Source organism: Hirundo rustica, chromosome 1 (assembly GCF_015227805.2).
Source record: "Hirundo rustica isolate bHirRus1 chromosome 1, bHirRus1.pri.v3, whole genome shotgun sequence".
Classification (NCBI taxonomy): Eukaryota; Metazoa; Chordata; class Aves; order Passeriformes; family Hirundinidae; genus Hirundo; species Hirundo rustica.
Window position 1 is genome coordinate 43,561,459 of NC_053450.1, and position 27,773 is coordinate 43,589,231.

The window sequence follows — 27,773 nt, forward strand, 5'->3', positions numbered from 1 at the left end:
AGACATCTCTTTGTGATTTAGTATTTAATAGGGATCAGAATGACTTCTGTACTTCAGTACTTTATCCTTTTTTATCTGTGTTCAAAATGCTCACTAAGGTGACTCTAATATCCTTGGATACCCTCACTCTAGTTTGCATTTCAGGCCTTGTTCACTTCCATCATTTCCCCACCTAGTGATTATTTTACTTCTAGGTTGTTCTTTGGTTTGTTTTCGTGGTTCCAAATGATATGCCTTAACCACTGAGGCAAAAAAATGTTACGGAGGCACCGTTTAGCTGCATGTGGATTATTGTCAGGAGATCAAATTATGTACAAGTATGGGGAAGCTTAGCTTCCTACCCAGAATGCACTGTCCATTTTGTCAAGGGGAAGGAAATAAGTGGTATGCATTGTAATTTTAAATCCTGCTGCCTTTCAAGTCAGTGGCAAAATTCCTGGTTTCAGCAGTGCTGGATAGGGTTCTGTCATTAGCAGATGCAGCTGGAGAGGATAGCGAGGATCACAGGGCAGCCCCCCTCCCTCCACACTCCAGGCCAACCTACATTAGATTTGCTACATGCAATGGAAAGGAATAATGTGCAAGGCATGCAATTCCAAATAATTTCATGCCTTGGATTTTCAGTCAGGCCCCAAGGTGAACGGCTAATTTTTCACCTCAACACAGAGATCATTAAATTAGAAAGTGCTGTATTTTTTCAGGCTCTTTATGCTGAGCATGTGTAGTTGAATTTCAAGCTGGTGATTTCAGAATATACTTTAAGGCACCCTAAGCTGCAATAAGATCTTGAATGTGAGGTAAAAATTATGTCAATGTACGTTTTCTGTTCTGGAGGTTGATAAAGCTGAAGGCTCAAAAATGGAATATTTTGTTGTTTCTTGGACAGGAACTTTAAGCAATCTTGTCCTCCTTCCTACCACAGGTGGAATAAAAATGAACAGCATTGGGAACAGCTTTCTTCCAGGTGTCTTTAGCATCCATTTTATGTCAAGGAGGCAGAAAAGGAAAGGCCAGTGGAAATGTAGATATAAGAATTCTCTATTCAGGTCTGAAGATTAAGCTTTTAGAGTCAGGGCTTCTGTTTTTCCTGCTCCAGCCTTAAAAGCCAGAGATAGAGAGCTGTTTACTTGTCCCTTCCTTTCAAATGTCAAGAAGGTATTAAATGCGAAGCATTTTCTTGCCTCTCAGATGTTTCTATCATAGTTACAAGTGTGTCTTTCTTTTCCTGTGTTTAGCTAATGACTTCCTTGCACACACCCTCCTGCCCACAACACGGGAAGGGAATAATGCTTCTGATGAGTAAACTCCTGTTATCACACAGAGTTTGGGCCAGTTTAATGAAATCAATGCAAAACCAGTGTGCATGAGCATAACCTTATTTTTCAAGAGAGGCAAATTCTGCTTTTGGTTATTGAATTGGTAAGATTTAGAAGATTTTAAAGAGACATAAATTACTTCTAAATTCCAAACATCAGTTGCACAATAGATTCAGAAGTATTCCTCAATTAGAAAACACACTTCTGCCCACAGAAAATACATGTAGATGTGTATGCACAGACTGCTTATGTTTTGTAGCAAGGAACATGTTTGTGATTCAACAACTGGCTTGATGTCCTAAATTTAGAAACATATTTTTCCAATAAAAAAATTAGACCTATAATAAGCTTTGAGAGCAGGAGCTGAATGCAGTGCCTGAGAGCAGCACCAGCTGCTAAAGGGGCTAGGCACAGGACAAGGCAGCCAAGCAGGCTGTGGCCAGCAGCCCGGGCATTGTGCCAAATGAATTCTCCCCTGAAATGAGAATATTTGGGGAACAGATTTGCGCTGCAGTACACATATTTCATGCTTATTACTCATGGTGTTTCCTATTAAGCTTCAGTTTTAGTGTCTCCATTAATAAAGCAAATAAGAAAGTGTGTCCTCCAAAGGCCAGTCAAAGTTCATTTCTTTGTTTCTTCTAATGGCATACGCTACTTCGGTTTGATGATTATGGAGTCAAAAGGCCAGGGCCCAAACATCACTTCTAATTTACTTAATCTTTTAAAATACAGAAGTTCACTTCACAATACTGAAGTTAAAGGATGTATGCCAAATTCTATGAAAATAATTAGAGCAAGTCTTCTTCAGTAGCAAAATATTCTCTTTCTACTAAATAGTTGGAGACAGTGTGTGGATATCAAGTTTGCTTGGGTTTTTTAATACCATTTATTTTTAAAATATTTTATTTTAACTGTCTAAGTTAAGTTTTACTTGAGACAGTGTTCATAAACAGACAATGCAGACATACCCTGCATTGAATTCATAGAAAGAATTTTGTTTTCCACAAACAAGATGCTCAAGTTTTAATGCAGATTTGAAATAAAATAATTAGCCTTCAAATGTATCAAACACAGGGTACAATATCTTTAAAGTATCTGAACCTACCTTTGGAAAAAAGAACCAGTCATTAAGTGAGTGCAAAAAAGTAATTGTTCACACTCTAACAGACAAGAAAACTGGGGTTTGTGTTTGCTTGGTTTTTTTTTCTTAGAAGATCTGTAGCTTCCACTATAATTTACCCATGGAAGCAAAAGGATGGAATCTCCAGTGGGCTTACTTTTTTCCTTTTCAAAGTAGAACATACAGATATTTTTAAATAGTTGAAACTGAGGAAGTTAATTCAGTGCTGATCTCAAATGTTTCATGTCTAGGCTGTCATCTGTTTCTAAATGCAGAAGAATTTAATTTGGAATCTAATATAAAGTGCTTTGGTCCATTCTTCCTGCCACATGCTCCAATACCTGCAATATTAAAAGAAAGTCTGGAGCAGGAGAGAAATAGGAAGATTTACTCAAAATCCAAATTGTACCCTATAGTTTTCCATAGAGCCTTTTTCAGTGGTTGCATCTCCATATCCCCGATCTGGCAGGAGTATGGAAAACTGTTTTGTGTCAACAAAATAGGCTGGCAGAGGTGGGAGTGATATCAGTTGTATCGCAGTAGACAAAGAGACCTATACTGGGAGGTTTAGTTTTGTTGACCGTGATGATATTGTAGTAATAAATCTGCAAAGCTGGCACAAGCATTGCTCCAGTACTCCCACACACTTATCCTTGTGCGCTTCTTAAACATTTGTTTCATAAGTTTAAAGATTTTCTCTGTTGGTGCTCTGGTGCCACAGTCCTTCTTGCACTGAATGGAGTAATGCTCCATGGAGTAATGAAAATGTTGCCCATCACAGTCACTGGAAAATGGCATTTTGACAAGAAGGGAAAGAAACTCCTGCAGGAGTGCCTTACTGAGATAATTTCTTTAGGACAGTACACATAGGCATGAAAAGTACTGAGAAAAATGCTTCATTGTGATCATAAAAGTGGAGCTGCCTGAGGCATAGCAGGGCTTGTTCTGAATGAGAGGAATACACAGCAAAGGAGGAATTTCTCTTGCTTTGCATATTTCTGGTTCAGCAGTAAGTACTGCTACTCCTTTGTCATCACGCATCAGTTTCAGTAATACATTGATTCATTCAGCACCATTACCTGCAGGCAAAACCACTCTTGGGATGGCAAAAGAGGACATTGTTTTCTTGCAGTTTATGTTGTTTCTCTTTTGGAAGAAAAGTCAGATATTCAGACTCCTCCATTAGTACTGCCTGTCAATAAAGAAGCAGCAAAAATGATCAGTAGCTATGATCCTCTGCAAGGTGCTGGACTCTGCAGAGATTGACTTTGAGGAGGTTTATGTAGCAAGATGAGAATAAACATGACATAACCTCTGCTTCATTTCCCTTAAAGTTTCACCTTTATTTTCTTCAGATTCTTAGCTACTCTAATTCCAGCAGAGGCATCCTAGACCATGGAGTTCATTATGCAGTTCATCACTTTTGGGATCAGGCATGTACCAAATGAAGTCTTTTAGGAAAGAACAGGTTTAGCAATCCTGTGCCCACAGTCCTGTGTTCTGAGGGATCTTAGTCTGAGAGCTCTGTGGAGGTGACAGAGAGAAGGAAAGAATCCTTTCATATCCTGTGTCAGAGGCTGAGGGAGTTGGTGTAGTCTTCCAAGGGAAACGTTCTTTCCTTTAAAAGAAAATGTGGGCTGGCAGTGGGTGGGGAGGTGTAAATAGAGGAGATAAGGATTCTCAAGGTTGACTGCTAAGAAACAAAGCCTCAATCAATAACTTATCATAAGGTCCAAGGCAAGGATCATGCTGTGCTGTTCTTTAGGTCAGAGTAGAAGTCTGCCTTTGTTTTCTGCCTATCCTGAGAGGAAGAAATTCTGTATGAGGCCTGGGCCCTAACAATTCTCTTCCCTCTTCTGGCACCACAGGGAGGAAAAAAGTTCTACTTTGTGGTATTTCTTTGTGAGACTAGACGACCGCCGATGGCAAAAGGAAAGAGTCTGCTCTCTATCACTGAGTGGGATATAACAGCTTTTATTCTCAAGTCCTGCCCTACTTGTCTGGAGCTCTTCCTGGTGGCTCACTGGTGCCAGAGAGACCTAGACCCTGCCCGTGCAGGGGCTTTTTCCCCGGGGGGCAGCGCCCAGAGGCAGGGACAAGCCACTACCCAATCAGGGATAAAGTAGGAGTGGAACAGAGTTGGGTTACAGCTGAGCAAGGACAAAACCCACGCGATTACAAATCCGATGAAACACAATATAAACCCAATTAATGCATTACAACACTACTTGCCCTCTCTCCTGTTGTCTCCCTCTGCAAGGCAGAAAATGGAGGCTGAAGACTCTTCTGTTCTTCGCATGACACCTATGCCTGGACTTGTACTGCTTTCTCCGTAGGAAAAGTCATGTATATTTTGTGAAATACAGTCACCCATAGGAGTTTTGCCAAAAATCAAAGGCATGATTCCTATATTTAGCCAGGCCGAATCCTGCCTCTTACATGTCTCTACCTGCTTGTAACCTGGTGCTAGCCATTGTTGGACATGTGATTTAAATTTGCACTGAGGAAGTCACTGCTGTGCACACACTGTGGTGCAGTGTGCAGTCTTGCACTGAGCATCTGTCTTGTATATTTCAGAGACAACTTTCAATTAGTAGTGGTGGAATACCTAGCTAACGAAATTATTTCATATAATAAAATTCTTTAGAAAAATAAAGAGCATGATCAGTATGATCATAACTATGACATAGTTTATGAATGGTGATAACTGCAGCCTAAGAGAAAACCACCAGGAGCTATAGAAAAAAATAAATTGCAAGGATGCTTTCTACCATTAGTCCACTTCAAATGGGATTGCTCAATTGAGTTATGCATTTTAGTATTTCTTTTAATATTTTAATAATTCCTTTAATATTCCTGATGGGAAAAAACACACCAGGGAGAGCACATTCAAAAATCAACTGTCTAGAACTTCACTAAAGAGCAGTAAGTTTATCTTAAAGGCCACTGGAAAATATAAATGCTATCCCTTTCCATCTGGGCAGAGAAACACAGTCCTTTAGTAGAACACAGTTTCTCTTTCCCCAGGGACTGTGCCTCACAGTTAACTAAACTGTAGGTGTGGCTCGTCCGTGTGTCCTGGCTCAACCAGCAGCATTAGTGACCTCTGAAAGCTCATGTTGCAATTCTGCTGCCACAGTGGATAATGAACTGAAAACTATGAACAGTGAGCCCTCTGCTTAGGGACTGCTCCAACAAAAGTGGTTCTCCAACAGCTCCTTGCAACAGCCATACAATACCTCTTCCCAAAGGATGTTTTCTGTACTGCAGGTGATGTGGCACTAGTGAAAAAACAAGACTCAAATCCTGCAATATGTGTGGGAGATTAGGGACAGGCGGTCGGAAGATATCGTGTTGTACCGGTAGACAGAACCCCTCCCTCAACTCTTAGTTGGTTAGTGTCCTTGATAAGGTAAGCAACACCTAACTTGTAACGTAAGCAGACGGAAGTGATGTAGCAAACAGAGGTTTTATAACTCCATGTAACCAGTTAATAAACGCCATTAGCCGTCCACCACACTGGTGTCTGTGAGCTGGTGGTCCGAGCAGCCTGGGTGTGGCTGCCGTGTCGTTCCTGAACCAGGTCGCTACGCCTCAGTGGAGGTAACAAATTTGAAAACACCAAGCTTTTATTTAAGGTTAACATACCTATTCCAGTTTATAGATCATGTGTCATTGTATCAGAAATGCAGAAGTTTGGGATTCATTTATCTTTCTCCTACACAATAGAACCTTTTTATTTTGATCTTCTTTTTCCATGTCAGTCTTATGCTTTCATTGCTGAACACTGACTGATATAATTTTTGATGTCTGGTGACAACACTGATGGTGACAGTTCATTTCAGTGTTAATAATCTGAAAGCAGAAGGAACCTAGAAGATGTTCTAATCTGAAGCTGAAGCATAGCTTTCTTTTCTTGGCTCTATACCCTGTGTCAGGAGGACAGTTTGAAGACCCTTGAAGTGCTGGCAGCTAACAACATTTTGATAGGCACTCTTCAAGTTTCCTCATCACTATTAGCAGTTTAGATGCCTAACTGGACTCTGTATTACACTCAATTCAACTCAATTAGACTCTATCAATATTTCACCACCATCTAAAAAATTCTATTTATAGTTCTTTATCAGAAGTGTGGGAAAAAAAAAAATTATACTGGACTTCAGAGCAAAATCATCATTAATACTTAGACGTCTGGCAGTGACATGTTCATTACAGTTGCCTCTGCAGGCTAGGAGGCCTTTTCATGTAATCTCAGGGTTTTGGGCCAGAAAATTCTCCTCTGAGACTGATGTGCTCTCCATGTAATGATGAGATGATAGACTCACAGCTAAAGCATGATTGTTCAGCTTGGCTGGAATAGCCAGCTCCAACTGAGCTACAAATTGAGTAGTATGTCACACAAGAATGGGCTTTCTCATTTTTTATACATACTTGATTTAAGTAAGTAAAATGAAGAAAATAATGCAGAGAGCATGGCAGAGAAAAACAGTCTAGATCTGATAACAGGGAGTGGAAAACAACTTAGCAATCCCCCAGCTGCTCCTTACGAGAGGAGAAATAGTGTGCAAACCCGAAAAGAGCAATTACGTCCCTCTTGGTTTCACTGCTAAGTCCAGTCCTGAATTATCAAAACATTTCCCAGTCTGAGGAATATATGGCATGAGTTCTGTTGCATTATTTGAACTTTACTTCATGTTGTATTTTAGCCAGCTTGCTCAAATTTGCGTTAAGTACTTCTGGATAATATCTCAGGTATCCTTCTGCTAGCTGTAAGCAGACCTCATCCAGAAATCTAGTGCCTTTTCCTGCAATGCTATTTTGCAGAAAAACTAAACTTAAAGGGAAAGGAATCTGTCTAAAGGTGCAATTATTTTTTTAAATCAATCTGTACACATGGTTTTGGACACCAGGTTATGGGACTGTCAATAGATACATCATTTTAAGGAATACCGTGAATGGCCTGAGAGGTGGAGAAATACCCATGGAGAGATATTATGTGACAAATATAAATATAAATGTAAGTCTTGAAAGGTTATCAGAGAATAACTCTTCCCCTTAAATAAAATATTGTTGTGTTATATTTAAAGTATTTTCCTAAAGAGGCTATAAGATTCTAACATTCAGGTTTCAGCTAAGGTCCGGTACAGGAAGTTGAAATTTCAAGTAGATATAAATTTTTTATTAATAATCTCTCAACATAAGGACTGGAAATTCCATAGAACTTTATTCAAAATAGTTTTGAGGTAAGAAGGCATGATGCTACATGGCAACTAGGTCACGGGTTAGCATTACTATGTGCAAATCCAGAAGCTGTGGCAAATGCTTTGCTTTTCTTACTGTGAATACTTAAACTCTGCTGACTTGACTGAAAATTTTGCTTTTGTTCATTCCATTGTAGGAGAAATAAAGCTTTCTGGGGAAGGTAGTATCTTTTCTTAGATCAGCTTTTGGGCACAGAAGTTCTCCTGGTCTTGCCTTACATTGCCTTCATGCTGAGCTTACAGCTGTAAGAGCACACCCTACAATATTAAAAGAAGTCCTTTTTCAGGGCTATAAATATTCAGTACTTTAGATATGAAGATCAGCCTATGCAAAGGACTAATCTGTAGCTTCATTTGGATTTCAAACTTAGGAAATTATGTAGGTCTATGAAACTATGAATTATGTAGGTATATTTTCTTTTTGTTCAAGCCTCACTAGTCTTGAACAGGCCTAATTCTGTGTCATTTATTTAGTAGCAATCCCAACACAAACCTTAGCAACTGGAGAGGAGAGAAATAATGTGCAATGGAAATCAAAATTGAAGTGAAAACTCTCATCCGTCATTTGCAGAAATGCCATTTCCACTATTGCTAAGCACACTGAGTCAACAGCCTTACTGCAGAATTAAGGGGAAGTATAGCCTTCTGTGATGTGCCAGAGTAATATTTAGCTGTCCAGGCTTCCAAGATATTGGCCATAAAATTAAAAACTGGGTTAAAAACTAGAGAGTTACTTAAATGTAATTAAAGCTAATAAAAGATCCAGTGTTCTGTCAGAACAATCTGTGTCATCCAAGCAGTTGGTAGAATCATTGCTGATTAAGATTACCTGACATTTCCCATTACAATACTAGGTGCACTGTTCAATGATAACTTCATGACCTTCAGCCCACAGGATTGCATTTACTGTTCCCTATGTCTTCCATCTGTTGAACTCTTTCAGAGATAATTACAACCATTTTCAAGAATGAGAAAAATTTTATCCTGTAGGTGTAGTTTGATCCTTAAGTATATTTACCATTTCTTAAAAAAAAAGTAAAAATAAAGCTCTGTGTGTGCTCTTGACAATATAATGGTGTCATTTGTACCAAGGATGTGACACTGGATGCACATGCTTACACAATCAAAGTATTTTAGTTGCTAAATTCTAATCTCAGTGTAGAAAAGAGGATAAAAGTGTTGGGGCTGGGGCCTAATGAGGGTTGACAGGAACAGTGAAAACAAGAGAGAAAAGGAAAGTGCCATTATGAGATGGGGTTGGATGAGGAAGTTGAGTGAGCTGAGGCTGGCAGTGTGATGGAAACTTTAGTCCAGGTGGAATAAAGAACTAGTGGTGAAAGAGGACCAGATGCTACTAATGAGAAATAATGTGAGTTATTGTAACCAGGAGCTGCTCTGGCTAATTATGGAACCTGGCTTTGATCCCTGTGGGACAAGATTTTTTGGGCTTAGGATACTTACGGGAGTCTGAGCACAGAGAGAAAATCTCAAATGGAACCATCAGTGTGTGTAACACTGATTAAATACAAACAAGGAAACAAAAGGGCTTGAGTTGTTGAAGCTGCTCAGGGTCTGGCATCAAGAGACTTTTTTGGAAAGGAGAGATTAGGATTTGCAAGGCAAGAAGTTTGAAACTGAGATGAGGAGTAGAAGATGAGACTGGAGAAGCAAGGAGGATGGGGTGAAGTCTCAGGTATTTCGCAAAGACAGAGCACTAGGTGTACACAACTGGTCCCGGCAACAGCAGATTGGTGTCTAAGAAGGGGCCAGATTCTGAGCCCTTCAGTGGGAGCCAGGTTTCAGGTGGCTTATCCTCCTTTAAATACCTTGCTCGATGCAGATGATGATGGCTGCTTTCCCTGGCAGCCGCTTCTCTGTGCAAAAGCTGAGATGGGCAGCGAACTCCCAGCCCCATAATTCTCTGTGGATATAGCAGGGTGTCTTGTGATATAACTTCTGAGTTTGTTCCCAGTTAAAAACTTCAGAGTTTTTAAAAATTAATTTACACAAAGAGAAGCTCATTATGTCGTTATGGTTGCCGAACTCAAGTATTTTACGTATTAGGTAGTTCTAGCTTAAAGTTGCCTTTGTTGCCAGAATCTCACCATCTGAAAAGCACTGATAAAAGTCCTATCAATCAGGAATATTGTAAGGATTAATTTGGTGTGCTTTGAAAAGTGTTATGTGGTTTTATCATGTTTCTATTTATTTTACTTTTGATTCAAAAATTGTAGAATTAAATTAGTGGGATTCAAAGAGAAAAAATATATGAAACATCTCCTTTCTTCTGAAGCCATATTACAAGCTACTGAGACCCAGCAAAAAATTTAAAGCCTCCTTTGTTTTTCAAATGAATGAATTTTTTTCCTATGCTGAAATAATGGAAGACCATATGCAAATAGGCTTGCCTATTTGTTTGAAGACTTATCTGCATTTGAGTTTTCCTAACCTCAAAGTGATATTCTAAAAGAAGTGTTTATTGACAAGAACAACAAGCAATGCACATTTTTCAGTTTATCTTATTAAAAAAGGCAGCATCAAGAAATGCGAGGCAAAAGAGTGTTTGCCTTTCAGTCTCCTTTCTAATTCATGGGGAAAAAGTCACACTGACTTAGGGGCAGCTAAAAGCTGTTATTTGCAGAGTCATTGATTTGTCAGTCTGGGAAGTACTGCATTATTGAAAGCAGTAGCTTAATGTGTGTCACCACCTTTGCGTTTTTGGAACATTACCATTTAAGCTCTTTTTGCAGAATTTTTGTTAGCTCTGTGGTGAACCAGTACTGGCCATGTGAATTGAACTGCACACACACTCGCTGTTGGGATTTAGATTTACATGTTAGCAATGCCTGATGCTAACAGGGAAGCCAAGGCAATAGTACTGCTCTCTCTTAATTGGAGTACACTGATTTTCCGACACTTGTATATATGAGGGATAAAAACTCAGTGTAGCACTCATTTGCTGGGGCTTTCTATTTCAACAAACTATTACTTTTTTTGTGTTATTTTGGAGGTAGTAAAGGAGATGGAGAACAGAAGGGATCAGTGACTCTGCTAAAGATGTTTCCATGAAAACTGTTTGAAAAGAGCTGTGTGTGCTGTGCCTCTGCTGGCAGGTGAACAAGAGGCTGGGAACTACCAGTGGGCTTTGCTCTTTGTCCTGACAATCTGCACCAACATCATGTTGCTGTGGATGGTTATTCCTCTGTAAACTATTAATTTGCTGCTCAGACCATCAGTCAGAGCACAGGAGGGTTTCTTCCATATACGTGTTATGCAACAGCTCATGGAAAATTTTCTTAGGAGGTGCTGTCCTTAGAGGGTTACTAAATTACTTCCCTGATTAAAAATAAAATCAAATAATTTTTTTTCTATCTGCTTTTTTGTGGAAAAAATGACTGTTCTCCCAGTGCAGACCTTGACATAAAACTGAGACATAAATATCTCTGGTGTATATGAAGTTGAGGATCACAGTAAGGATCTCATGCTTCCTCTTTTCAGGCCAACAAATAAGTTTTTATTTTAGCATGCTTTTGTACCTAAGAAATATTTTTCTATATTCTGATTTCAATCATTTTGCAGGTAATGTGCTCAAGACTTAAATTGCTTCTCCTCCAAAATAAATTCAGAAGAGAAATATTTTAGAAGGATGATTTGTTTCCTTTGGCATATAGTAAATTAAGATAGTATGAGTCACATTCTAGATGAACAAAAGTTTTATCTGCACCTCGGTCATACTTCTTATTAAAGGTAAATTATAATATAATTTAAAAATACTTAGTTAATACTTCAAAAGTTTAGTATATTGTTATGATGACAACAGTGTATGTTCCAGGTAGTTAGATCAAACCTGTCACTAAATGGTTAGTTAATTGCTAATGATTGTCTTGAAATTAAAGGATTTTTAAATAAAATTTTAAATAAATAAGCCTTTTCAGTGTAAACATTATATAGGGAGAAACAGGAGGTGCTGAATAACTAACAGAATATTTCAAAGATCTCAGTTCTCAGTGGAACAACAATACATTTTATTTCTGCATTACTTTAAAATTGAAAGTGGAACAACAATACATTTTATTTCTGCATTACTTTAAAATTGAAAGTATTTCAGGTGAAAAGAATGAAGAGAATGAATCTATGAAGAATGAATCTCAGGTATACAAAAGTAAATATGATAGTCATATTCTCCATCCCCAAGAAAAAGACAGACTGGCTTCTTTATCCTTGGCATGGCTGCAAGGAAAAATGGCACAACTTTGCCTTTTGAAGGACAAAACATTTCCAAAAAAATGCTTAAATTCCAGGGGAATGTATGAGAGGCAACACCTAACCCCCTGGGACCAGGCTAATGAAAGGTTCGTAATCCTATCAGTAGGGCTGAGGCCTGAGCTTGCTCAGAAAAGCTTGACAAAAATCCTGCCCTATTTCTGCGTGTAGTTATCATGAAGACAGAGGTAAACACTTAATTAAGGATCATATTTAATTTCTGAAATGTATGGCAACTTATTCATCATTTAGGGGCTGTATAATATTTAGAGGAATCCTCTTTTTCATAGTGTCCAAGGGATTAGAGTTCAGGTGCAGAACCAGGAGTCCTGGTCTTGGCTTGAGGATGAGCATCATCCTCAGCTCCTTTAGCCTGCCTGAGAATGCTTTCCCCCCTGGAGTGCCCAGACTCCACCTCAAGCCCCATCCCATGGCACATCACAGTGTTTCATGGGGCCATGATTAGTTCTGTTCAAAGATCCCCCTCAGTAGCACAGCTCCAGCCTTGGCTTTCTGACCTCAAATCTGCCTGTGGATTTAGTGTTAGGGAGCAGCTGGAAGGGAGCCTCCCAGGGCAGCACTTCTGAGAGGGAACTGAGAGTCGTGCTCCCTTTTTGTGTGCTAGCTCTGTAGCCCTGTGAATTGTGCATTCCTTCCCGCACAGTGGCACAGCTTCAGTGACGACTCCCACCCCAGTTTTGCTTGGAGCCTGGTTGCTAGGAGATGGCAGCTCTGAGTTCAGGTCCCCTCCTCGCCACAGCCAGCAGAGACCCTGCATCCCAGTTTTTCCGCCTCTTCACCATGTACTGCAACAAGTAGCCAGAGCTCTGGTCTCCCACTTCTTGGCCGTGTGCTCCAGAACACGTGGGCTGGTGTGCACCAAGGCGCGCCAAGCGCCCTTGCTGCATCCTCCAGCCAGGCTCTGCCTGCTGGGCTTTGCCAGGAGCTCAGTGCATCTGCTCTGCAAGAGACTTCCAGTTAGGGCTTCAGTGCCTTGACCAGAGGGGTTCTGGAGGACATGTAAATTCAGGGACAGCAAATCTGTGGATTCCAGACAGTGAGGATAAGGAGACCAATCCTGAGGCACTCTGCTCAGCTATACGAGTTAGTCCTGTTTGCACTGTGCCCCTTGAACACAGTTGAGTCCTTGATGGTTTTGCAGAAATTCTGCTATTGAGCTCTGTGAGAAAAATGAGGCTCTGAGTGAGTCTATGGCAGGAAGTATCATTTAGTTTTAGACATAAGGAGGCAGAACATCTGAGTCTTGAGAATGTTAAAATTTTGGATGATGTGTTAAGCTATGTTGCCAAGATAGAACCTTACTGTGAATTATGTGATTACCTTACTATGTATATTCTCTGAGAAAATAATATATTTTCTCTCACAAGAGACATCAATGACATTGGAGATAAAAGGTAAATTATATTAAATTTGAATTCCTGGCAAAAATATGTTGCAATTCTGGCTATTTGTTTAAGATTACTATTACTTAAATGCTTAGGAGACCACTTTGGCCAGCTCTCTAAAAAATGTAAAGTTTTGCCTTAGCTCATAGTACTGCCCAAGAGGCCCCATTATTACTGTTTATGGATTTGTCTGATGGTTCAATGTTCCGTATTAAATATTAAAACTTCTGTTAAAAGTATATATCCCTTCTCCTGAGTTATCTCCATTGTACTTCAGGTGAAAGTCTCTTTCACCAGTAAATACCTGCAAGACAGGGATGTCTTCATCTGAGAAAAGTCAATAGTTCTTTTTTGAGAAGTAGAACCAACAACTGCTTCTAATGCATACAGGGTTCACAACCATATTTTACTTCAACACAGAGACTGGATGCTGCTTGAACTATTTGATCTCTCTAAGTAAAAACTGTAAAAAAGGTTTCATATATTTTATAGAATTCCTAATAAGTTTGGTATATTTATGAACCATAAAAGGATTGTGCAGAGGTGAGATGCATAAAATAGACAAAATCTTACACAAAGGGGCAGTAATTTTAGCAGGTTTTTTGGGGGGGGGTTGTTTTGTTTTTTTTTTTTTTTTTCAGTTAACTACTCTGAAAAGGTCCTTTAAAAAACAAAAATCCATTTTATTTGAAAACACTGAAATATGTTTTCATCAGATGAGAGGGTAAAATCAAACCCCCAAAAAAGTCAAGAAACAAAGAAAATGTTCAAATACATATGAGTTGTTTAAAGCCAATATAATCATGGACAAAGACCCTCTAACTAATTAAAGTTAGAAAATGGTATGTTTATTCACCAGTGGGTGGCACGGGAGCCATCTCCGAAAGGCGTGGCCACCCCGAACAAGGCTTTTTCTCTCTATTTATTTTCCAAGATCTTCATACAATACATATGCATAACCCCAGCACCTCCCATCCCCGCTCTGTATTAAAATGAGTCTATTAGTCCTTCAGGCATGCACAATTCTTCTCTTGAATTGGGTTGGTGGTCTCGAATTGGGTCAGTTTTCTCAAAGGATGAAGTCGGGAGAGTCTTCATCACGTCTCTGTGACCCTCTGGCATGATCCAAGGTCCCCTGCTTTGTGACTGATTGATATGAAGTCCAGGTGCTGGCCATTGTTCTTACTGGTTTCAACCTGTTCTTATAACAGTTTGGTTACTCCACTTTTTCTATAAACAAGCTCATAATATAACAGTTAGCTCTAGCTTAGGTATCTAATAATCATTAACCTACCATTTACTGATCTAACTTACATCTTGATCGATATAAATTGCTTCTAACTCTTAGCTAAAATCTTAACTCTTTAAAATCATGGTTCACATACAGACTAAATCAGATTTTGTGTGACATCCCTGTGGCAGGATGAGCGGTCACACACTGATAGTTGTCCTTGTTTCCAGCTACTAAAATGCATTAAATCTTCTCTTAATGCTTTTCTTTATTTCACCTGTGTCATTAATAAAGTTGCTACTGTGGCATTCTGTGATCACAAGTGGAGGTGAGATACTCTAAGCAGTACATACAGTAAATACAGATGGGGAGTAATACACTTTCACCAGAAACATCTCCTTTCAGGGAAAATTGAAGGGCTGTTGTGCTAAATTCTGTTAAATATCATGCAGTCATCAAAGAGTCAAACAGAAAGTGTTGAGGAAAACTTAGGTTGTACCAACAGTCACTGCTCTGACACAGATAACAGTATTCAAGGTCACTTTTGTGGAGGTATCCCTACTTTATAGCCTTTGTGTGGAAGGGCACTCACTCAGACTTCTCCAAACATGGAAATGCAGTTTTATTCCATTTCTCTATTCCTTCTGTCATTTCTGAGACTAATACATCAAAATAAGTAGATGGTGCATTCTGTATTGGTTTATCTTATCAAGAAATATATGATTCTCTGACTTTTAAGAGTCACTCCGGTACTCAGGAAATGGTTATTTCCTATCCTTTCCCACTATTTCTGGACAGAGTTGGGATTTGAACATTTCAAATTTGAAGAGAGCTCTCAGGGTGAGAGGGTACATGTTCTCTGAGAAACAATATGGTTGGTTTGTGGAGCACAAATAAATGAATATTCTCAGATTTTTAGGAAACCTGTATTCTTGCTTATTTCCTTTGTTTCTTTTGTGCTGATATTTGGACAATCATAAACATATCTGTGCTTGTTTAAGATGAATTAACCTTTAATACTTTTGTGAAAGCAATAGATGTAGAATCTTAATGGAAAATACCTTCATATGCAAGGTGAAATGTAACCATAATTCCAAGCCTTTTCTTTTTTTTTTTTTTTTCTTCAGGATGAGGCTGCTCCAGCTGACAAGCAGTGCAAACAGGAGCCAGCCCAGGTCACTTACTCAACATCAGCTGTTTCTAGCACGCAGGAGGTGTTGTACATCAATGGCAATGGGACCTACAGTTACCATAGTTACAGAGGGCTCGGAGGTGGGCTGTTAAATCTCAATGATGCTTCTAGCAGTGGTGAGTTTCCTTACAAACTGTGCCTGTGTATATATGTGCCTATGTGTATTTCCCCCTGCCATACAGAGAGCTAGTCCATGGGGTTCAATATCCATAGGCTATTATCACATAATGAACAGGAGCACAATCCTGCAAACAGCTACTACTGAGCAAAATACTTACTCCCTGCATGCTAGTCACTTTCCAGTTTCAAGGGACTAATACACAATAGTGCAATCGTAAGCCTCTAAGAAAACAGAGTAAAAAAATGTCAGGTGAGATCTTCAGTTGGTTTGCATTATTTTATAGGACCTTTGTTACCTGAAACTCTGGAACTATGAGGGTTTATTGACTCCCAGGACTGTATTTAAAAAATGTCTCAGAGGAGGGAGAAATCCCTGTGGTTTTGCCCTGGCTCATTCTTCTCTGGCTGATGAGAGTGCCAATTCAGGTAGAGGGGCTGACTTTGGCTAGATGATAATTACTCAGCTACAGCCTCTACATTTGGCATGCTCAGCAATTTTCAAAATGCTATCAGCGCTGCAGTCTGAAAGGAGTTATTGGGGTGCGGTGTGCTGGGGACCTTCATTCACATCCTTTTCCTCACCCTCTGCCTGCAAAATTCTCCAAGGTCTGTGGACAATTCGTGCTAAGTTTTCAAAAGCCTTTAAATAGATAACACTTTAGTTGTTAAAAGTCTTTGACTCAGAGTGAATGATGATTACAGTTGTTTCCGTACACGTGAAGGCACTGAATATGGTCTCTGATAAAATATTTTCATAAGAGTAAGACAAGCCATGGAAGTCTGTTGTTTCTTTTTTTTTTTTTTTTTTTGAAAATGTACAAGAACTTTAAAATTGCCTTTTACATTATGTCCAGAGAGGATCTGAACCAGTTTCCACTGAAAACAGTTGGCGTTTGCCCTTTTACCCAACTAAGAGTAGGATTAAGCTCCCCATGTGTTATTTGTCAGCATAAGCCATCAATATTGTCCTGGTTTATATAATCTTAAACTCTGAGGAATCACAACTGTTTTGTGTACTTATTTTTCCCTTCAAACTTCTTGTAATAAGATACATTTTCATAACTCCCATTTTGCAGTGGATTGTGGTATTTAGGCAAAAGTATTCTATGTCACTTCAGCATGCAATTTTAAAAAATTATGTACAAATTAGACATCATCAATTCTTCTTGCCTTCTGATTAGAAGCTGCATCTTCTTTGTGCCTTTAACCTTGAGGACCCCAGTGTATTTTTCACAATTAAAACTCAAGACAGCTTTGTATAGAGACATATGCTCAAACATTTTTTCTTCCTTGCCTTTCCCTACTTGCACTGGACAATTTTATCTGTATGTCCTTTTACTTGGAAAGACTGGTAAGCCATTGTCGTCCTCCCATGTGGTTGTGCACAGTTGGAAGGTTGTGCAAAGGTGTCCATCTTCTCCACAGGGATCCTACACAAACCAAAGTACATAAGCTGTGAGAAACGAAAGTCTTTGTGTGCCAGGACTTGGAAGCCAGTTGTTGATGCTGACAGTCTAGTTAGCTTGGTGATTTGTGATCCACTTGCCGTTTCAGGAAGATCATTAGGAAAGTTGTGGAACGCAACTCCGTCCGTTCCTTAGTCTCATTGACATAAAGCCAGGAGCCAGTCTAATTATCTCTCAGATATTAAGGGTAAATTGCTCTGGCTTTGCTAGCAGGTTTCCCCACAGAAGTGGGAGAACTTGGAGGCAGTGCCATCTATCAGTCCTCTCTGATGTGTCCATTAGTAGACAAGACAAGTGGTTGGAGTTGCAGTTGACAGGGGTAGCCATTGTCCTCGTGACAGACCTCATAGGAACCTTGTTTGCAGTCATTATGCTGTTTCAAGGACTCTTATTCCAAACATATGCAAGGCTGTTAAAATGGTTAATGAGATACTTCTCTGGAGAACAGGATATTTACTCGCGAATTGTTTTCAGGAGCTAAGAACTAATTTAAAAATGCAATTCCTTTTCAATATAGTAACCTATCAAATGTTCTTGCCACATTTACAGATGTTCTCCTGGTGTAAAAACAAATATGCACCTCAGTCAGATTGTGCGTATAAACAAATATGGTCTGTTATTTTGCATCTGCTAAAACAGAAAAAAAGGAAGTGGCAATAGCTGCAATAGCTTTCTAAAACTCACTGCTTGATCACCTATTTCTTCACCTTCCCCCACAGTAATATAATAACTAATGTCCAATTAACTCTCTGCCTAGTAGTCCAGATGATGTAGGTATTTTGTATTCTGCGACTCGTTTAATTTGGCTATTTCCTCCATATAAAGGTCATCCCTACTCTGACCTTACAGACTTAGCTATCTGTTCGCCCAACTGTTTGGTTGCTCTGGCTCAGAGACCTCTCTCTGCCTGCTGTTGCAGAGCTTCACTCCGCATGGGAAGGTCTCTCCTTCCACATGGCTAATTATAGAGCCATAATTAGCTCCTCACACAACTGCACGGGGCAAGCCTTCATGAAACTGCTCAATATGAGCAAACAGAATGTAGCAGCTTGTGCAATGACCCCTCCTTTATTATGGGCTGGCAAAAAAGCACAGAAGGAAAAGGCTTGGTCTTACAGCACCAAGATGTCTTTTCCCCCTCCTTTTAAACTTTTTAGGCCAATCCAGCTTGGCTGGAAACATTCACCAAGCAATCTGTGGGTTGACATAGTCTCTGTCAGCCTATGTGCATGGCCTGGGGAGAAGCCTTTGGTCATGTTGTGTTGGATTCATTTAGATGGTAAAGGAGAGCTACTCTTTGAAAAAAGTGGATTTCCACAGCTCTCTTTTTTTAAGTCTAATGCAGTTCCTGTTACTGAACTGAATGGAGAACCTCCAAGGTGCAATAGCTTAGTGAATGTAAACAAATTTGCCTGCCAGCTCTTAGACAGCCATAAAGGCTTCAGCTGTCCCCCCTCTATCATTCCTGAACTGAGCTCAGAAAAATATCCAGCTTGAGGGCAGGAGGGTGAGGATAGGAAATAATGTTGGGAGCAAAATCTCTTGATACCACCAGAATCTACTGAAGTCCCTGCATGTAACCTGAGCATCTCCTGAGGCAGTGGGATTGGCTTGTATTGGCTTCTATCTCCCCATGTATTTCAGTCCAGTGGGTTGCTGTCTGCCCTCTCCTGATGACTTTCAGCACTCTCTGAAGTCATGTTGGGCTCCTTGGACTCATGGTCTTTGCAGCTGCTTCATTTCCTGAAGTCCATTTCCTCTAAGAATTGTGGATTTTTTTTCTGCTGCCATACCTGCGTTGCCTAGAGGTGATTTCGGACTGTTTCTTCTGCATCACTGTCTGGTTTTCTACCCAGAAATGTCAGTCAATTCCTTTTGTGTGTATAAAAAGAGGATGTTTCAGACTCAGTGTTGTGCTGGTCATGCAGGATATGCCCTCATGTCACAGTAAGACAAAGTGTTGTGTCTCCATTTCTCTCCATAGATCTGCAGCCTACCTCCACCACAGCCACAACTCAACACTGCATCCCAGGCACCACGAACGTCCAGTCCCCTTCCAGCTCAGGTGAGTTCCTTGGCTGAATCCCATTAAGTTCACACCACGGCAAACGTGGCCCTGAATTTCTTACCCATGTGCCAGTCAGCCTTCCTGCTCCCGGTCCTTCTGCATCCTGGTGCATCCTCCAGATGGTGCAGCCCTTCTGAAGACAATGGAGCTGCTGGGGGAATCTCCCAGAGGAGGTGCTGCTGATCTCCAGGGATCAGCATGACCATGCTGATCTGCAGCAGGGAGAGGAGTACTGAGCACTCTTGTCCACTTGTTCTTGAGACAGCAGGGAAAGGTGCCTCCTTTCCACATCCAAAAATTTGGTCAAGTTGTAACCTTCTGTAAAATCTTGGCACTTGCATGATTGATAGCAGTGATAAACTTGGTGATGTTCATGGTGACAAACTCAGGGGAAAAAAACAACAGATAAGAATATCCAACATGTAGCTAGTTTTTAAGGTTCTGAGTGGGTTACTTACAGGTTGGCTAGCCAGGATGTAGGGGTTACATGGGGTTTTTACTGTGGTTCCTCTCTCCAGGTTTTCTTTATTACTCTACTCTTGCACAGTCTTTTGTGTTCTCAGTGCTACCCTGATAACATCAAAGTGGAGAGAGGGGAAAGAGAACACAGTTTGTCTCTAACACAGAGCCTGGAGCATGAAGAAACAGATCAAGAGTGATAGAGTTAGGAACCTGGGACAAGATGTTTAATCCCATTTAAGAACCCAAAAGGTGGGGTTGGAAGAAGTTAAATGGTTTCACATGTATTTTGGCAAAAGGGAATTTCTTGCTGGAAAATGCTGGCTGATTTTTCTGTTAAGATCTTCCCCACATTCCTCTTCCTCCTTCCTCATCCTCTTCAAATTGTCAGATACATGGCACAGGCAAGTACTACTCCATTCCCACCGCAGGGTCGGAAATGGAATGTCTGTGGATGTACTGGGCAGTATCCTACTCTCCTACCTCTGTGCAAAGCTGAGGTGACAACTGTTAAGGAAACACAGTATAGACCTCATAATTAATCTCCTGTGGTGGATTGAAAGGACATAATCGTTTAATCACAGACCACTCTTTCCTGATCACTGAAAATGAATTATGGCTGTAGGCATTTCTGTGTTTCTCATATCACTTTCCTCAGGCAAGACAGCATTTTTTTTCCTGCTGTCTAAAGTAGCAGAAGATGTGTCTTCCAGAGGGAGAGGTGTAGAAGGGAGAAAGAAGCTTAAAAAGTCCAATTTATCAGTCCCTGTTTTCTTGATTTCACCTGGCACTTGATACAATCCTTTTAGGCACATCTGCTCTATGTTTGAAGGCAGGAGGAAAAGAAACATTGGCAGATACATAATATCACAATAAAGCATTCTTATTACAATAAATACATACGTTCTGGAAGAAAAGGTAGCATACTTTGATAGATTTTTTTCTATTTAGTTTTATTGGAGTATATAAAAATGTAGTCCAACCTCTTCTCTAAAGCCTCATGGGGAAAAAAATGGGAGAGGAGAATAGATGCAATGGAAAAAATACATACAAGAGATTTCAAAGCATGGGCAAATGTATTTCTCTCTAAATAAGTGTCACTGCTTTTTGCATTATCACTGGTGAAAAAGGTTGCTTGACTACTAATGAATGAACATGTATATGCTTAAGCACATAAAGCTTTTAAAAATTATTTTTTATTCTACATTATTATTTACAATAGTGATCATCATTTTGAGAGTCACTGACACATATATTATTCTTTCAGTAGTTGTTAATTATAAGATTTATAGCTACCCAGTGACAACATACAATTCTTAAGGGAATTTTACTGAGTTGATAGTGTATAAGCAATCAGTATCAGCACATCTACATCTGACCCATATTTTGGAATTTGATATAAATCACATTGCTAATGAGTAGTGCATGAGGCAATAACTAGTTCCATTTAAGTCTCGTAATTTACAGAAAAAGCCATTTGTTCCACCGTGTATTTAGTGGCAGACATTTCTAGCAGCTAATTTGATAAATGTTTGTCTAGCACATGAAGAGTGGGTTTTTAGAGTTTTCATATTCAGCCTGATGTGGTTCCAATGAAAACAATTGCACCTCATAGGGGAAATTAGGTCAATGTAACTAGACAGAGATTGTAAATCAAACATATTCCCACGTTAAAGTGTCAATCAGGTGGCCTGAACAAGAGACAGAAGAACAATACTTTAGTCTTCTGAAATAGTATAAAGGAAAGGGTCTGTCTCAGCAATTTGTTTAATCCACTGCTTGTGAGAATGTTGTGCTGTTATAAAAACATGGAAGGTGACAATTTTGTGTTATGGCAATATGCACTGAGAAAGAAAGAAATGGAAATAAGTCTCTTGTCTTAATCACTGTGATATATGCTTAATCTTGCTCAACAGACATTGTGGAACCTGATAATGTTTGCAATCAAGACTTAATAGTCCTGAAGTACTCCAGAATAGGAAACAGTATGCTAAAATGTGCACTAACATCTTGGAGGAACCTGTCACTGCAAAATTCATTGCAAAAATATTCAGTTTTTCCACTTTGCCAGTTTCTTGTTCCTGTGAGGGCTGGCAGCCTAATCAATAATGTTAAAAACACTGAAGACATAGTAAAGATAGTTATTAAAAGATATGATGGTGAAGCTGTTCAGCTTTTTTCAGATCTAGTAACCTGTAGTAATGTCTTCTGGAGATAGATGTACATGAAGTGTCCTTAACCAGCTATTTTAAGCCTCCAAAATAGCTGTGATTTATTTTTCTGATTAAAGAGATATGGTAGGTAGGAGTAAGGTTTAGGTTTCCATGTTTCAATGGATGATTTGCATAAAATTACGCGGGAAAAATCTACAGGACAAGAAAGCACTTATAGGTTGCACTTATCCCTTGGTTTTTAAGTGACCGGGTATGACTGATGAAGCCACAAATAAGTTATAATATTGTAGTATTTAGCAGCCTGGCCAACCTTTGAGAATCTCTATTACTGTCAGTGAGTGTCTATCATAGCTATTAAAAGCTGAGACCAATATAACACATCCTGGGACTAATCTCTGAGTGAGGTGTTCTCCCAGATATAAAGCTTGGGCTGTCATAGGTAAGCTTTAGAGGTAAGATGTAGGGGTCACATAACATAATTAAAAGAGCTAAAATCCTTATCTCTACATGAAGCATGTCTCTTTTTTTTTTTTTTTTTTTTTTTTTTCCCTCTGTTCCTTTCCTGAAAAGGCATGGGTGTTTTCACTGTCCCAAAATCATAGCTATGAAATTTTCTCCGTGTGTGTATTCCTTTGGGTTTTTTTCAAAAACCCCCTCAGGGTTTTTTGGTTTTTTTTTTTGTTGAGGGGGAAGGAGGACAGCACTGTGGGTTGTTAAGTACAAGGCAGGAGCTGGGGACTGAAGTAAAATCCCATTTTCCTAGTAAATAGAAGTAAAAAAAAAAATAAAAAAAAATAAACCTACCAAGTAGTTTGAAGAAGCTGGGTATGTTAAAATTTGAGATATCTTATTTTCTTTGTATACAAGAGCTCTGACAAAACAGAGATCTCCCAGGTCAAGAGGATTTTTGTGTTGTGATTGTCCCTTGTGTATGCAGACTGCCATCCAGCTTTTTTCCAGTATCTTCAGGATCCAAAGATAAATATTCTGAAGGATTAAAGAACTTTCTTTGTGAAAGTTAATCCAGACATCTAGGAATACAGAGCCAGCCAGATCTTCACACTATGTAAATAACTGTGACCCTGTAGAATTGTGAGGACTTAGACTGGTTTGTGCATGATGGACATCTGGTCTCCTCCCAGTTTTACTTTCAGAGCAGTGCACCATCAGTTTCTCTAAGAGAAACCTGAGAGGTATGACCAAGCACATTTCCATGTATATTTTATTTATGAGTGATATAAACTGACATCCTATTCTGTCACTTAAAATATAGATTACCAATGAGAAAAGCCCTTCAGTTACATTTCATAAAATGATGTGCTCTGCTGCAGAAGCTCTGTTCTGCCAGATATTGAGTGTGTGCGTGTGTGTGTGTTTTTGGCAGTGTCATGAATGAAAGTCAAAGAAAGAACATAAAAGTTAAAGTAGCACAATGCCCTCAATATGTCAATGGCAGCTTTTTCACTACTGCATCAATAAATATAGAAGTCTTTAATGGCTTCTTACAATAATTCAGCCCAACTGGCATTATGATTGGTATACCATTCTTCCCTGTGCTGTATTAAGATTTTATTTAAAAATATCCTCTGAGCTGCTTCGCAGTCATCATTTTCCTGCAGCATGAGGTCACACCAAAACAAATTCACTGAGCTAATTGTGCTTAATTTATCCTTTATATGTTGGAAGTCATTTAAAAGTCGGTTCATTTATACCAGTGTAAAACCAGATAATACAAGTTGTAAGGCTAAATGCTGCTCATTCTAGTTGCGTACTAGGAAATCAGATCTAATAGGACCTTTTCTGTTTGAGGAGTTTCTTTTCATAGTCTCAGCTCTGCTTTTATTCACTCAAGGGGAGCTTTTTTCTTAGTTTCGGATTTTGTAGGGACGATACAATCTCCACATTTTTTGTGGTCTCACCTGTACATCTGCACAGGCATAGAAAGAAAATTAAATAAGGTTTATTACCAGATCTTCAGTTTCTGGAAATCAGACATTCCTTTCCATTAGTGCTTATGACTGCAAATCTGTGTTTTTGAATTTTATAAATGTTGTGGGATTATTTAGAGTATGAAGTGTGTTCTGTGTTCTACAGCTGCATATGCTATATTTTAAAATTATTCCAGTCTTTTCTAGAAAACCTTGGCATTGACATATATTGTCCTGATCAAACTGAGGAGTGACATTTTTCTTGTTGGAAAGCAAGATACATTACTTTGGATAGTTTGGTCCCAATTTCCATGAGAGTATTGAGACTAGGGTCAGGCTAGACTGATCTTCTGCCTGCCTATAGATTTGCTACACTGCCAAAATGAGAGAGTAGTATTTCCTAGATTTGCACAAAATATACTGTTAAAAAGGTATAGTTGCCTTCTATGTATGTTCAAAAAAGTCCTCAGTCCCATTCTACCTGTCCATATTTACACTGCAGGAAGAAAAAATGGGTTAGGCAGAAATAGCAAACACTTCATTAAAGCACAATGCCTCTTAGCTGGTTAATAACTCAAAGAGCCAAGGAAATTCCACACAAAGCCAAAGTTCATGATGGCAGATGTTTTGCCAATCACAGTAACCTGCAGACTGCCCTCAGGAATGCTGTCTTCTGTATGAAGTATTCATGGTCTTGAGAATTTTTTTTAAGAAAAGTGCTAAGCATATTGCTGTGAGCTGCCAATACAACAGCATGGTTATTGCTGCAGAATCTCTTGTCAATGTTCTGGCCTTACAAGATCCTTGCAATGTGTTGCCAGCTGTATGCAGCCCTCACAGATGATGGTGTGCTCCTCACTATGGGAGCCAGATTGTCACCAGCCTAATCTCATTCATGAGCAGCAATTTATGTAAGTGATCAGACAGCATCAGGCAAGTCATGTGGATGACCATTTATCTACGTCTGCAAGGGGTTCAATCTGGCCACATGCTGATTGAAGCATAAAATGTGAAAATAGCTGTCTAGAGAACATAATTTGGATTTTCTGTGATAAAAATTGCGAGTGTGCATATTGCCATGAAGCCTATGATGGCAGTTGGAGCTGGGGGAAGGCGCAGGAGATGAACCTTCTGCCGTCATTGGATCCTAGAGCAGGGTTTGGAGAGCAAGTGGCTCACACTGTTGGAATATGCCCCTGGAGGGAAATTTTCTGCTGGCAGTGGACTTGCCCACCATGTTCTGTAAGTGGGGTCTGTGATACAGAAATGTAAATTGCTGTGGTTCCTGTCAAGGTGACCGGTAACAGAACACTTACTGCTTATTTCTGCTACTTGCAGCTGAGAGCAGGTCCTACTAGTCTGCATTTGTATCTACAAACCTGTGAAACATCTTCGGCAGCAAATCTGAAGCTTCTTTTCTTTTCCTTTGCTGTCTGCAGGTCCAACAGATCTCAGTATGAAGAGGCAGTTAGCAACCAGCTCTGGATCCTCCAGCAGCTCCAGCTCCAGGCCCCAGCTGAGCCCGACTGAAATAAATGCAGTGAGGCAGCTTGTGGCAGGGTACCGAGAATCAGCTGCGTTTTTATTGCGCTCTGCAGATGAACTGGAAAACCTTATTTTGCAGCAGAACTGAGTCATGTGACCTTCACACCGGCCTGGTCTTATCTCAGAATTTCCACTAATGACATTTTGATTTCCCAGAGCACACACTTCAGTTACTGCACAGTCTTTTAGGAGAGTTAATTACCATAATGCCACACTGTTCTTGATCCATAAAGTGATGTGTTAAGGTGCTTCAAGTGAACTTTGACCTCTGGTATTTCTGAGGTACTTTACTGTGTCCAGCCTATTGCTTTTGTTTTAGTGTGTCAGCATAAATATCGAAAAAGTGGCTAGAAATTAACTCATTCTAACAAGTGGAGGAAACAGAAGATGCTGTGATGGTTTTTTTAAAACGAGTGGTTCAAGATCCAAGTGCAATATTAGTGGAATGTGATACTGACTCATTGGACTTAAAGCTGCAGTATATGGCAAAACATTGCCAAATGTCCTGTTGCTACAGGGCACAATTGCAATTAAAAGGCTCTTGTATTTTAAAAAAATGTAATTTTTATAAAAAAAACGAAACAAAAGATTTTTGTTTTCATTCAAGATTTTTCATTTTTACTTTGGTAAACTTTTTCACTGGTCCTGAAAATGTTTTGAGGAACTATTTTAAGTCCCCCTTCCCTCTCTTGAATCCCTGGCTGTGCCCTTGTCCCCAACTTCATATTCTTTCTACAACGAGTAACTCTTGATGCTGGATAATTTCCTCCCCTGTGTACTGTAAATTGCCATCTACTGAATACCTTCCAAAGGAAGTATGCATTTCTGCATTCATGCCATTCTCAACTCCATTCTGTAATATATTGCAGCTTTATTAGCAATTAATAAAGAGTTGAGTGTTTTTTAAAAAAGACATATCATTGAGAAAAAAAAAAAAAAGATGATTTGATTTCTTATGGTGAGCTCATCTGACTCCATGATCACTGCTGCTGTCTTATACGAGTCCCTCTAGTTGTGATTGGATATAGATGATGAATGTTAAGAGGTTGCAAGTGACAATCTGAAAATTTGCACTCTTGTGTGTATTTATTTTTTTTCCTTAATTTAAACAAAATTCTTACCAAGGAAGGTCATAGACGCTTCTGGTATAATTTGTATAATTCCCAGGCCTAGCTAAAACCTGTACAAAATTGTAAGTGGATGCAGCTGCAACTATAATAAAACTCTTCTCTCCCCTTCCCCACTCTTCCCAACCCCTCTATTTCTTATTTTATAATATTGATTACACATTAATGGTGTTTTCTTTGTGCACTATGGCAGGCTTCTTTTTAAGTATATAGAAAAATATACTTTAGTTTATGCTTATTGTACTATCTGTTCTGTTGTTTAGCTTTTGTTGAATAACAAGTTTCTTGTGCATTCCTAAATTTGCCTTATTTCATGTACAAAATTTTATGTAATTCAGTTTTTGACAATGAGTTTAAGGCATCAGTGATATTTTATATCTACTTGTTACATATAGTTTTCCAAGTAATGACTGTGATTGTGACCAAGTAATGTGCACTTTTTCTTGTAACTGTGGACATTGCTATGCTTTTTTTTCTCTAGTGTTTCTAGAATTACTGTTGCTTACAGTTATGTAAAAGAAAAAGAACTTTTGTGATACTGTTGGTGAATATTAATGTGAAAAAGCCTATGAAATATGAGTATTTTGGAGGTACATAGATACACAAACATCTCTAAGTTGTGGACTCATGTTCACATATTTAAATGAGAATTCAAAACCTGAGGGCTGGAATCATTTCCTCTGTTTTGTTTGGGTAAATAAACAGATTTCTGTGTTTAAATACATGATTGTGAAACATTATAACATTTAAATCGAACAGCATTTAAAGCTGTAACTATTACGGTCTTTAAACAGGGAAAAAGACCTTCCAGTCTAATTCATGCAGCACCTCAAACATAATTTCTCAACATTACTGAGTAAATCCAGTAGGATTGAGTAACTAGCATATATAATTTAAAGTTAGCAGGAGAGAACACCACTTTGCCATTCTACATTTTTTCTTAAAAAACGATTGGATGTCCTTTTAGAGGCCGCTGTTCTTGGATATGAGAATATTGTTCCAAATCCTTACAGTTGTTTCCCATCACTTAGGAGGTGCATTTGTTTCTAACATCATCTCCCTGTGCCCCTGAAAGCCTACAGCTCATCTCTGTC

General features: G+C 39.2%; 1 protein-coding gene across 8 annotated transcripts in view; it reads left to right on the forward strand.

Annotated features, from left to right (window-relative positions):
* Window positions 1-27,399, forward strand: part of NOL4 (nucleolar protein 4) — a 190,692-nt gene extending 163,293 nt beyond the window's left edge. For all 8 annotated transcript variants that reach the window (XM_040081638.2, XM_040081648.2, XM_040081612.2 and 5 more), the window contains 3 exons: window positions 15,728-15,908; window positions 19,363-19,443; window positions 25,447-27,399. In XM_040081638.2, the coding sequence (XP_039937572.1) occupies window positions 15,728-15,908; window positions 19,363-19,443; window positions 25,447-25,640 (456 nt within the window). In that variant the 3' untranslated portion in view covers window positions 25,641-27,399. The remainder of the gene's footprint in view (window positions 1-15,727; window positions 15,909-19,362; window positions 19,444-25,446) is intronic.
* Window positions 27,400-27,773: the final 374 nt, after the last annotated feature.